At 42.1% G+C, this 14,211-nt stretch overlaps 1 protein-coding gene across 3 annotated transcripts in view; it reads right to left on the bottom strand.

The window, feature by feature from the left end:
• The window catches only part of LOC147684078 (dehydrogenase/reductase SDR family member 4-like), a 90,185-nt gene that overhangs the window by 43,439 nt on the left and 32,535 nt on the right, over nt 1–14,211 (bottom strand). For all 3 annotated transcript variants that reach the window (XM_086944435.1, XM_086944433.1, XM_086944434.1), the window contains exon 4: nt 1,992–2,093. In XM_086944435.1, coding sequence (XP_086800561.1) covers nt 1,992–2,093 — 102 coding nt within the window. The remainder of the gene's footprint in view (nt 1–1,991; nt 2,094–14,211) is intronic.

Raw genomic sequence — 14,211 nt, 5'->3', positions numbered from 1 at the left:
AATGTTTTTTAAGGTAGGTATTGTATGAAATGCTTTTATACCTTCTTGGTTGAGCTGAGCTCTGCATAAATGAGAAAATAATAAATAAATGCAATCTTTGAATGTGGCATTGTGAGCTAATGTTCCACTGTCTATCAGTCACTTCTTTGCCGCTCTGTTTTTAGGCATAAACATTTTGTTTGCAATAGAAGATCATTCAGCCAGGTACAATTTTGTTAGGAAGCATGTTATCAGTTAATTTTAGTAGTTTGAAGTAATCTTTATGAGAAGATTAAGGTTACTGGCTGTATTTTTTTAATTCTTGAGGTGCAGTATCTACAGATTTTCTGCTAGTATTTTCCTATTTATTTAGTATTTTAGTAGCTTACTGTACACATATGTACTCTCTTTCCGGGTCTTCTTATCTAATGCATATATTTAGGAACTAGATGGGACTGAAAATGCTCCATGGAATGGTGCCATCCAAGAATTGGGGATGTGGGGACCCTTGCATTGTAGAGACTGTTCTCAATGTAGCTGGCCAGTGTGGCTTTCCAGATGATTATTGGGCGTTCTTCATTAGCCTCACACTTCCATACCTTTCCATGTATCACCTGGAAAGTGCTGAATTAGTGAGCACACATATCCTTTGAGGGAAACATCCTTTACAACGCAACTCTTACCACGCAGTGCTGTTACAACGCAAGTATTACAACGAAAACCATTACAACACATTACACTGGGCGGCGCTCTAGGATAAGGAATAAGTTTAATTTACTATCCAACACCTTCCCTAGTGTCCACGGGGACTGGAGTTTGAATAGTAAATTAAACTATTCACTATCCAGCACCCCTAAGTGTAATGCGTTGTAATGGTATGCGTAGTAAAACCTGCGTTGTAACAGCATGCGTGGTAAAAGCATGCGTTGTAACGTCATACATCCATCCTGTGAAGGTTTCAGGTTTCTGAGGTTTGCTTGCGCTAACCAGCCAATTTCCAATAAAATACTTTAGCAAGTGTTACTCTATAGTATCCTTGAAACACCTTCAACTCTCAGGCTCTCATTTACTAGTCCTTTCAGTCATTTTGCAATATCTATTTCCTTCTCTTTCTTTGAGAACTAGTCATCTATGGGCTTACCCCTGGTTTTAATATAACAATCTTGCAAATCCTACTACTGGGGATATGCTTTTTAAAGAACTCATAGCATTTACTTTAGGAACACCTGTGTGACTTGTAATAGCTGTGGAGTATTCAAAGTGGGCAAAAGATTATCATGTAATAAAAATAAGCCTCCCTGCTTTTTCTCTTGGATTTCTTATTTCATAAAAGACCGAGCAACAGAAACTACATCAACATTGCGTATCCTATTAGACAAAGTGGATTCCATCCAGAATCTCCCCATGAGTTAACAAGATAATGAGTTAAACTGTTCTGAATGGGAACAACCTCCAGGTCCCAGACCCCAGGATGCTCCAAGGGTTTACCATAGTGTGCTAGTAAATTTCTCTGGGGTCCTGCTAGTGCTGGGCTATACAGATTCTGACCTATCAGGGTGAGCATTGCATGCTGTTTCTGTATTTCTGAAACGGATGGGCATGGGCTGTTCTGTGCCTCTGCTCAGAGTCCCTGCCCCTCTCCACCTTTGCTTTTTCCTCTACAGATCCACATCTGGAAAAATGGGTTTGGTGTCATCCCTCTGTTACACACTTACTTATTTAAGCTCTCTCTTGAGCTTATTCGCAATAATTGACTGCAGGATGCTATGGGGGGCCAGCCCCCCTGGAAAAGAGTGTGCTGGAAGCTTTTTAGTGCTTTAAATAGTACCTGGAACCTTTTTAGTGCATTAAATAGTACCTGGAACCTTTTTAGTGAATTAAATAGTACCTGGAACCTTTTTAGTGCATTAAATAGTACCATTTTGGAGGATCAGAATAAAAGAGTTATTTTGGAATGACAAAAATGGGAAAGTGAGCCAAAATCGTTCAAAATGAGACTATCACAATCTTACCTGGTCCCACTCTTCTTCGGTTGAGTCCAAAACATTCTTGGGATCTAGGTCATACGCTGCATTAGAGAAAAGACAGTCGATTCCTCCATATTTGTCAAGAGCCTCATTAAAAATCAAGATAAGAGAATTAATTGAGGATGTTGCAGACATTAAATGACACACATTTTATAAATACACTTAAGGTAGGCTTGTGACTACACTTAATACTGGCATGACAGTAGATACTGAAGAACATATACACAAAGGTTTCTTCTCTCCATTACCTTTATATAGGTGATTTGTATTGGAATTTTGCACTTTCTGTTCAGAAGGAATTTCTACAACATTCAACAATGGTTTCAGTTTTTAAAAATGGTTATCTCTCATTTTGATGAATTTATAAAGTGAGGAAATTCAGCTTGATTAAACATGCTGACCAAACTTCATTTTTTAGAAAAGTTAAAATGGCGAGATACCTTTTTTACGAAAATATAATGATTTAGTGGAAAGGGTAAATGATTATTGTAAAGAAGTGAAGAAGTGTGGCTCACTGGTTAGAGGCGGCAGACCCATAAGCAGAGGACAGCCCGGGACCAGGGTTCGATTCCCGACGCGGCAGGGTCGTAGACCAGGGTCAGCGGACTCGATAATTCTCGCCTCGGTGCCTACTCTAGTCAGGAACCACACTCGGCAACTCTGGGCATTAGCTTGCCTCATCTTCACAACGGCCCCCCAGACCGCCGGGGATGCTTGGTCGCACCTTAGAGATACCCATTAGGGACCATCTCTCAGGGTGAGACAGGACGGGTTCCCCAGCGGTCGAAGCGTGGAGATACTCCTCCGGGAGTCGATCCTAGCGCTATATAAACCCGCAATTAAATTAAATTAAATTAAAGGATAGCAGGTATGGGGGTAAGAAGGAGAAAGAGGGTTGAAGATACAGGATGAGGGGCAGGATGAGGGGCGTACATCCAGAAGGGGAAATACGCAAGAGGTTTGTTAAATGGGAGAACGGCAGGAAGAAGAGCAAATGTTTAAAAAAATGGAGTGGGGATGGGAGTAAAGGGTTTTCTTTAAAAAATGGGAATAAATCAGGAGGTCTAGGGGCTAAAAATAGAAGTAAACCGGGAGTGTGACTATGTGGTTTGTACAAAAAAATTTATCTAAAGCTGGAGAGGGAGTAAATAAGGAGGAGGGGTAATGGGTTTGCACAAAATAGGAGTAAACTGGAAAAGGGAGTAAGGGATTTATAAAAGAAGCTGGAATAAAGTAGGGAGGAAAGTATCAACATTGGCATGGAATGCAAGGAAGTCTGTCTCAAAAAAACAGAAGAGGGAGCTAAGTTAGCCCCCCTCCTCCCCATAAACAAAATGAAAATCAAACATGAAGAAACAAACGTTTCTACAAAAATGGCTTTAGTAGCTGGGTTTTGTCAACCTTGTGAACGACAGCCTAAAAGGAAAATGTGCCAACAATGGTTCGAATAAATACATCTGTTAGACCCATGTTCTTCATGTTATATTTTCATCAAACTCACATGCAACCAGTACTAATTGTTGGTATTCATTCAAAGTGCTCAAAACATGCTTTTTCTGTCTTTTGTCCACTTGCCTATCAGTAAAGATTATTGTGAACCAAATGAAAGACACTTAAAATAGTACTATGTGCAGAAAACAAAGTCAGATGTACGCAGAGTTTGCTCAGAGAAGCAGGGTTTGACATGAGCCTGAACTAATAAGAAAGATCTTTTCGAGGACAAACACCATGCTCATATTTAAATAAAAAGTAATGCAATGTGTTGCACGCAGGACTGTTTTTGTGCAGAAAGGGGCACCTTCTTGCACAAAAACAATCCCCTGCAGAAGGCAGCACACATAGAAAGAGGATGTAATGAGGTGAAATAAGGATATTTTTCCTCGTCATGCCTCACCTGGGAAGGCGTAGTGCTTTGGCGTATTCCCAGGTCTACCAGCAATGTTAAATCTGGGAATGCATCAAAATCCATTGGAGTTGAGCGGGAACACATATGCGATGTACATTGAACTCCTCCCGATGGCAGAGTGAACGCAATGCATCGGTTTGCCCCGCGTTGCATTACTCCTATTTATCAAGCCACTCAAGGCCACACAAAGAGGCCTAGAGTGTCTTCGTAAATTGCATTTAGGGTTTGCATGGTGCATGGACCGTGTTTCATGGGTCAAAAGCGACGCAACCCCCATCATAAATAGGGCCCCAAGAGTACATCCATGCACAGTTTGCACTGCATATATTGTTCACACAATTTGCTACAAAATATGTGAAGTCACAGGCCAATTGTAGGCCGAATGCTCCCAGGCTTATGCTGTGTACTTGCTGTCCTCAGACTAACTTTGTGCAGTTCTGCTGAATTCAAGGATGTTCATTAAGCCCTTTTTTCTATAGCAATATTAACTCTTCACTTACAGTGGGGCTGATTTTGACGTCAGTGGGACTGCACCGCCAGGTTGTCGGTGGTAATCCCACTGAAAGACAGCTCTTCGGTCTGACTGCCGCATTATGATGCAGGCGGTCAGACCAAAACCATTAGAGTGGGGAGACTGCCACCACCAACAGGATCTATGATCCTGTCAGGGCAGTGGTCGGAATCGTGATCCCGAATGGAGGCGGTACTAAGGCAGGCACTGCCGCCAGGATCACGATGTCCCTTTCAACAGCCTTTTCATGGTGGTCCAACAGCAATGAAAAGACTGTAGGAAAGAGATTTTAGGGGCTCCCAACAGGGCACCGTCCCTTGTGGGCCACTGCAAAGTGATCCTGGGGGCACATGTAGTGCCCCCACACACATCCATGCACCGTGTGCCATGCACCATGTGGTGCATGGCACACGGTGCATGGATGTGCACAAAGTACTTTTTTACACTATGGCTTGTACTGCAACCTTTTTCCTGGGCCGCAGCGCAAGCCGCAGTGTAAGAAAGCACTTTCTGACCGCCACCACGGTGGTAAAATTGTAAGTGGGCCGTCGGACCGCTGACTGCTTGTCGGGCAGTCTCCTGACCACCGCAACAGCGGATGGTGGTCTGACCGCGAGATATCATAATCGGGATCAGTGTTTGGTATATACTGTGTCAATATAGGTCTAATCACACCAGACATCTGTCTGGGTGACTGATGCTTTAAGAGTCTTTAGTGTGTGTTTTGTGCTACAGACTGTCCTCATTAAATATCAAGGAGTCTTCTGCAGGTCTACTATAAAGCACAATTATTCAATATCTCACAAAGGCTTAAGAGGCCTGAATCCCTTTACTGTCACAAGATAGGCCTATTTTCATTTCCCGCATCAGCTTTGCAATGACCTTTTAGCAATCTAATATATCTTTGTTGGTGCACTTGTGAATAAACCTACTTTAACAGATGGTATAGATAAAATAATTAACAAACCCTTTGTACTGTATATATATAGCGGTAGCTACCCACACTGTAGTTATAGTTAGGGTTACCAGAGATAGTAAATCCTCAGGCTTTTGACAATTAATAGCTTTGTCCCAGTTTGACAAATCTCTACCGAACTTTGGAGACCTGTTTCTCTTTCTACATTGGCAGAGTATGCAAAGTTTTTGCGGAGATTTGTCAAGGGAGTGTAAATCAAAAAGGTAGGTGCTAAAACTCATTTGGGCACCAGTACACTTCCTGTATGTAACTCCACTGTATCCCACTCCACTTACGTCACTCCAGAATACACTATTCCACTGTATGCATACACACTATGCCACTCAACTCCTCTCTATGCCTATTTTACTCTATGCCACTACGCTCTACAATACTCCACTATACGCCACACCACAGTATGCTATTGTACGGTAAGCAGCTACACTCTACCCTGCTTCATTCTACAACACTCCAGTCTACAGTATTCCACTGTACAACGCTCCACTGTATGCCACTCCAGGCTATGTTATTCCACTGTATGTCACTAAAGTGTACCGCACACCACTCTAAGCCACTTCACTCTACAACACTCCAGTATAAGCCACTCCACTCTACGCTATTCCACACTATGCCACACAATTCTACCCCACTCCAGTGTGACCTATTATGCTGTATTCCACTTGGCTGTATGCTACTCAGCTCTATGCCACTGTGGTGTATGCTATTCCACTGTAGAAACGGAGTCCTGTGCACACGCTTTGAAGTAAGAGGTTCTGATGTCAGAACCGAGTATATAAAACAAAATCCTTGGATAAATGATGGAATCAACAATCAATTTTCATGTGAAAAAAAGTTTGTATTTCAATCTGGTCAGTACAAGCCAAAAAACCAGCTGACACGTGTTTTGTCACACTGTGTTAAAGATGTGACTCTTCAGGGCTGTCGGTTTGTGGAAAAATCAAGCCTGCTGCTATATGTAAAAATATAAATTTGGAAAGCCCGGTGGGCGGCAAAAGTATTAAGTGCGGACAGTGGTAAAAGGGGTGCTCTCCTGGTGTCCAAACGTGGACACGGTTGCAGACTTGTATCAGATAAATCCAAGCGTGGGGAGACCTGTTCTCCCGGTGTGCTCAATGGCAAAACGTTGATGTGTTTCCGGATGTGCTATTCCACTGTACACCACTACACTGTACCTCACTCCACTCAACACCAGTCCACAATACACAGCTACACTGTACGCCACTCCAGTCTATGCTATTGTACTGTATGTCAGTCTATTCTTCCACACTTCACTCTACGCCACTGCACTGTACACCTCTCCAATGTACGCTATTCCACTGTATGCTGCTCCACTGTACGACACTACCGTTGTCACTGCTACGCTGTACTCTCCTACACTGAATGCCAATCCACTGTACACCACTCCACTCTATGCTATCCAACTCCACTGTCCGCCACTCTATTATACACTATTCCTTTGCATGCCACTCAACTCTACACCACTCTTCCCAACTCTTCGCCACTCAAATCTATACCACTCCACTGTACGCTACCCCACTCCACATTCCTCAACTCTGCGCTATTCCACTATACACAACTCCACTAATGCCACTCCACTCTTAACCAATGCAATGTACGCCACTCTACTATATGCTTTTCCACTCTACGCCACCCCAGTTTAGACACTCAACTGTATGGTACTCCACGGTACACCACTCCACTCTATGCCAACCCATTGTACGCTTTTCTACTGTATGCCACTATAATATACCTGATCCATTGCACGGGGATCTACTCTATTATACTGCACTCTACGCTACTCCAATGTATGCTATTACACTCTACCACATTCCATTCTGCACCACTCCACTGTACGTGACTGTATGCCACTCCAATCTATGCCACTCCTTTCTACAAAACCCCACTGTACGCTATTCCACTCTACATCACTCAACTCTATGCCACTTCTCTGTACCACACTCCACTTACATCACTCCAGTATACACTATTCCACTGTACACAACTACACTCTGTACCACTCAACTCTACACTATCCGCCTCTATGCCATTCCAATCTACCTCACTCCACTGTACGTCACTCCACTGTACGTTATTCCACTGTACCGAATTGTGCTGTAACCCACTTCACCGTAAGCCACTCCAGTGTATGCCACACCCCTCCAAAGTACTTGAATGTATGCTATTTCAGTGTATGCTACTCAACCGAACACTATTCTATTGTATGCCACTCAAGTTTATGCCATTCCACTCTTCAACACTCTAGTGTACGCCACTCCACTATAATATATTCCACTCTACGGAACTCAACTCTACGCTATTCTATTGTATGCCACTGCACTGTACGTCCCTCCACTCTACGCCAATGCACTCTAGGCTATTCTATTGTATGCCACTGCACTGTACGTCCCTCCACTCTATGCCACTGCACTCTACGCTACTTCATTGTATGCTCATACAGTGTACCAGTCCATTCTATGCCACTACCCTCTTTGACACTTCACTGTACGCTATTCTACATAAGCCACTCCACTCTACACCACTGCACTCTACAATACTCTACTGTATGCTGTTCAACTCCACGCCACTACACTCTATGACAATCCACTCAACACTCCACTGAACGACTCTCCACTTTACGCAACTCCACTGTACAGTATTTCACTATACACAACTACACTCCTTACCACTCAACTCTATGCTATTTGGCATTATGACACTTCACTCTACCCAACAACACTGGACACCACTTCACTGTACGCTATTTCATTGTACCACACTCTGCCATACGCCACTGCACTCTACATCACTATACTGTATGCTATTCTAATCTATGCCACTCTAGTGTACGCCAGTAAGAGGAGACCACTCCACTGTATAGTTCTCCATTTTATTCTATTTCTGTGTATACTACTTTACTGTACGCTATTCCACTCCCTGTACGACACTCCATCTAATGCTATTCCACTGTACGCCACTTCAGTTTACGACACTCCACTGTACACTACTCCACTCAACGCCAATGTACTCCTCACTATTCTGCTGTATGCAAATCTGCTCTGCACCACTCCACTCTATACTATTTCATTCTAACCTACTATACTATAGGCCACTCCTGTGTATGCCACTCAACTGTACTCTTCTCCACTGTACACAACTACAATGTATGCTTTTCCAATCTATGGCAGTGCACTGTAAGCGACTCCAATCTTTGCTATTCCAGTGTATGCCACTCCACACTATGCCATTTCACAATACGCTATATGACTTTATTGCACTCCACTGTACACTGGTCCGCTATACCCCACTCCACAGTATACTATTCCACTCTACCCTACTCCACTGTACGCCAAACCAGTCTATCACACTCTACTATACACATCTTCACTGTACTCTACTTCACTCTAACCACTCCAGGATATGCTATTCCATTGTATGCCACTCCACGACAATCCCCTCTACACTTTTCCACTCTATGCCACTCCACTGTATGATGCATAACTCAATGGCACCTTATGCCACTACACTCTACTACACTATGTAGCACACTGTACCACATTCTAGTCTACTCTACATCACTCCACTGTACAAAACTGTTCTCCACTCTGTGCCACTTCACTGCACTCTACTTTAAAAGTTTTACACACTCTAAACCACAGCATACAACTCCACTCTATGACATGCTACTCCAATCTAGAACACTTTACTCCACTGTATGCTACTCCACTTCAGTGGACTACACTCCAGTGCCCTGTACAATACAAGCCGGAACTCCACTGTATCACACTTTAGTCTAATCTTTGCTACGCCACTTCACTCCACTCAATTACATTTACGACTGTATGACACTTCAACGTAAGCTGCTGCCACTCTAAAACACTATACTGTACTCTATTAAACTGCACACTACAACACTCTACTACACTGTATGACCCTAGACTACAGTCTACAACACTCTACTCCATTCTACAGCACTTTATAACACTCTACTCAAATCAATGTTGCTCGCCGACACTCCAAGACACTCCACTCCAGGACACTACTGTTGACCATATTACACTGTACGACACTCACCTGTAATGTATGACACACCACTTCACTGTACAAAATGCTACTAAACTTTACAACACTCCATTGAACTATTTTGCATGCCATGCCACTCCACTATATAACACTTTACCCACTATACTCAATAACACTGCACTGTATTCCACTCCCCACGCTAGACTCTATGACAATACCCTTTATACACTGTCCTTTACTATAGTCTACAGCACTATACTTAACTGAATGAAATTAAATGATACTCAAAACTATGATTTGAAACACATTTTTATCAAAAAATAAAACAATTTAAATGTAATGAAAAAAAACAAAGGTTAAAGTTAAGTTATGGTTAGGAAACATTTCTGTGTACATTTATAATGAAAACTCAACACTACGGGCCCAATTCTGATGCGGTTTGGAAAAGTTCCTGATCGAATCGGTTTGAAAATGGTTTGCAAACCACTTGGATCTGGAGAATCCGACCGACTGAGTATTATGCATCCAGATGCTTCCAGATACGATTTGGTTGGACTCCCCAAATACTTCAATGGGAGCCTATGTTCCTAACCACATGGTAATTGGGCCATCAGTCGGAATGACATGTTCCCGAGCCGATTCAGAAGGAGCACATGCCATTATGAGGCCTTCCTAACCGCATCGTAATCGGGCCCTAGTTGGGAATGCTTTCCTAACCGCATCAGAATGAGGCCCAAAGTATTATGCTGAGATTTACTATCCAGTGCAAATCAAGATGTGCACTGGATATTTTACCAAAGTAATGTAAAGTTGTGCTATATCATGCTTTGTGTGACTTAACTCAAGACCGTGTTTCAAGGGTAGTATATGGGTGTTCTTGTGCAACCACATATGGGTTTTGAAGCAAATCCCTGTGTACACAAATTTATAGACAGGGATTTCTGCCAAAATCTTGAGTCTCCTCAGGGCAGGCATACTGCTTAGAAATATTTTCATTTATCCTTGTTTTACCTACTTTGCTGCATTGTACAGCACGCTTACAAAGCAGAAAAATTATAGATTTTGTACTTGAACTTCCAGTACAAAAGCTATTTCATACAGAACACACACACACTCTTACACTATAGGGAAAGCCTGTGTGCGTTGGCGCATGTCTGCATAAAGTGCATCAGTGCTGGGTCAGAGAAGCAAAGCACCATATCTTAGTAGATATGTGCTCTTCTACTCTCTCTTTCATGCAGCACAGAACAGAATCTGCAGTTGCGGTGCTGCCTGCACAAATTTGTTTGTAAATCTAAGCCTTTTTGTGATGATGCTTGAAATAATGGTTGAGCCTTTTATTGGAGGCTGTGCAGACGAACATAAGGCTGTTTTTGGGGACGGGATGGTACGTTTGGGCCTTGGCAGGGCCTGGTCTTTTGTATCATGGTAAGTGGGCCTGCACATGTGCATGTGGGAATGTGTCAATGCTGGCAGTACCTGCTACAAACCAAATGTATCAAGGTAGCACTCCTGGTATAAAATGGCTTACCTCACAGTATCATGGCACTATGTGAATTAATATATATGTGTGATGTAAAAAAAGTATTTATAACTGCTTTAGAAACTTTTTGCATTATTTTGTACAACATTGTCCTTTACTATACTCTAAGACACTACACTTAGCAGCGCTCAATTAAATGGCACTTGACACTATGATTTGAAAGACATTTTTATTAAACAATAAAAACCCTTTAACTTTAATGAAAAATCCAAAGATTAAAACTAAGTTATAGTTAGGAAAACATTATCTATTCTTTATATACAAACCCAACTTAAACTATAGAAATAGGAGAAATTATAAAGTTATACTTATAACATAAATATCTACTTTACGCACCACTAGTTAGCAGTTACATTTATAATTAACCACCACTTTCAATTTACTTTATGCTTTGCACCTCCATACACATTCTTCTCACATCGATCGCAACACTACATTACCTATAACTCTCCCTTTCACCATGCACTGTTTATTCCCTTGCATGTTACATAACTTATATCATATGAAATGATAGTTGTTATAATAAGACTTATGACATTTGAAATGATATTACTTCTTAGAACACAGTGCATGGTAGAGGGACAACATGGCATATTGTTCAGTGCCTTCTTAGGCACCAACATGTATGGCTTATCCTCCAGGCAGCCAAGAGGAGAGGTGGCCAGTGGTGTATGAGAGTAACACGATCTCCTTCTCTGTAGATTACTCACCTGACACCAATCTGAATTATCTGGCACTGATACCTAGGCTACGACAGTGGGAATTCCCCGGGACTAGCCAGTATGATCATTACTATAAATGGGAAGAGAAGGTAAAACATGCATCAGAAGTAGCTACGGGACTTTGTAGACTCTAGACAGTACAACAGTGGACACCTCAGTGGAACAACCAATGAGACCGTCAAGACAGGAGCAATCTGGGACCAGACTCCTCACGCACCCCAGGCAAAACAAGGCCTCGTGGAAAATTAGACATATCAAGCTAAGAGGGGATTGGACAGAGAAGATCTCCATCAGATTGTAGATTTTTTTTTAAAGTAATAAATCCTAACATTCCTTCAAGGCTGGTCAGCATGTTCGAAATAAGTGCTTAGTTGTTTTTTTATTGTCCCTTAGTTTGTAACTCTTCCACCATATATTATTAATTTCAAAGTTACTCTGATAATCACTTGTTGCTTTCAGAACCTGTCTTTTATTAGAATATATCTGCATAATGTGGTATATGCCAGAGAGCTGTTGAGGCACTTGGGGGAGATTACATCAATGAGGACAGATTTGGTCATTTTGTAGACGCATTCCTGATTGGTTTATTGCTTCTTTTTTCACTCAAAATCACATTACCCTCCTCCCCTTCCCACAGAAGCTAATTTATTGGGACTTTATAGTTCCCTAGCATGGGCTTTGGTGGGTGGGGCAGGTGGAGGAACTGTGCCCAAGACATTCCATCCACTGAGAGGACTATTTGTCATCTGACATACACATACTATATAGTAATCTGTTGCTCTTACAAACTGTGCCTAGAGGACCAGGAGTCACATAAGAAGGCACCATTTAATGTAAACCTCAATAGAACACTGGAATGTTGAGAGCCCCCTTTAAGACAATGGAGTGGCTCCAGGCTTATAATGGCTGGTATAAACCTTCTGCTCTGACATTCCAATGTTTATTTTTCTGTTTCTCCCTTTTTAATTTAGAACATTCTACCCTTAGTAGTTGGAAGGTTATAATAGCCTCATATCAGGTATAGCTCAAGGCTCTTCTGCTTTGAGCTACACCTTTTGGTAAAGACCCTCATCGAACTTGGGTGGAGAGCCTTGAATAATAATAATAATAATAATAATAATAATAATAATAATAATAATAGTAATAATAATAATAGTTCATTTGTAGAGTGCCTGGCTACCCCAAAGGTGTGTCCCCACGCTAGAAGCACATCACCAGGAGTGGGAAGAAAAGATACCGGACTAGAGTTGGTATAGACAGGTTTTAAGACCTCTACGAAAGGTGGGTTCAGATTTCACTGCACGTAGCAAAAGTGGGAGTGTGTTCCAGTTTTTGGTCGCTAGGTAGCCAAATGAGCGAGCTCCCATCCTTAACAACAGGTATAGCCCTCAGGGTTATAAGGCTATATCAGCCATGCCCTCATCATTGAAGAAAAGAATAGATATCTCCTGCAATGTTAATGACATGCTGCAGTATTGTAAAAGGGAAAACGCTGTACAGGAGCACACCTCAAATTCTGAATTGAATCTCAAAAATGTAAATGCAATTAGGTGGGTAAAGTAGTTAGTAGTAGCAGATCTAGGCTCCAATCAAATTCACATAGCTGTTCTAGCTGTGCACTAGCTTATGGAGATACTACAAGGTACACATATTCTTCAGTTGCACATTCATACATATAGAGGGGAAAATGTCAGAAAGCCTTTCATACTCTCAAGGAGGCCATGTGTACAGCACCTGTACTCAAGGCTATTTCTACGAAAACAGAGGATAGAGAAGATTTTACTGTAGTCTAGGCACTGAGGAAGTTGAGACTATACCTTTTGGGACTCACTTCCTGATTCAGACAGACCATAGTCCCCTCAGATGGTCAATGCAGATGAGGGGTGGAAATTTCAAACTGTTGCAGTGGTGCATCTCCTTAAAAGGAATAGACTTTACAGTGGAGCACCGTCTGGGGCAGAACAAACCAATGCTGATATCCTCTTCAAGTTCCTCTGCCTCAGTGAAGAGAACTCCAGAGGAATTGGATAGCTTTCCCCACTTTCAGCCTGGGGAGACACGTGTTAGACCTGACAGCCTCAGGGTGGTCTTCCTTCCAACTTTGTGCCTTCTCCGTTCACATTTCTGACCTAGTTTTTGCTGGTATTAGGACTCTGCATACTTTACAACTGCTAACCATCACAAACTGTGTTTGCTCTCTTCCCTAAACATGGGAATATCCGTTCATCCCAAATTGCAATATTTTATTTACTTATATGTCCCTAGTAAAGTGGTACTCCCTATACCCATGCCCTATGAATTAATGCTACTAGTGGGCCTGTGCGACTGCTTGTGCCACCCACATAAGTAGCCCCTTTAACCATGTTTCAGGCTTGCAATTGCATAGCATGTGTGTGCAGTTTACAATGCCATTCATACCTGGCAAAATAAACCTTTGCCAGGCTCAATCCATCCCATTTTATACATACAGGTCACCCCTACGCTAGGCAATGTACAACCCAGAGTGCAGGATGCACTGTATTTAAGG

Source organism: Lissotriton vulgaris, chromosome 11 (assembly GCF_964263255.1).
Source record: "Lissotriton vulgaris chromosome 11, aLisVul1.2, whole genome shotgun sequence".
NCBI lineage: Eukaryota > Metazoa > Chordata > Amphibia > Caudata > Salamandridae > Lissotriton > Lissotriton vulgaris.
This window is presented reverse-complemented; position numbering and strand designations above follow the sequence as displayed.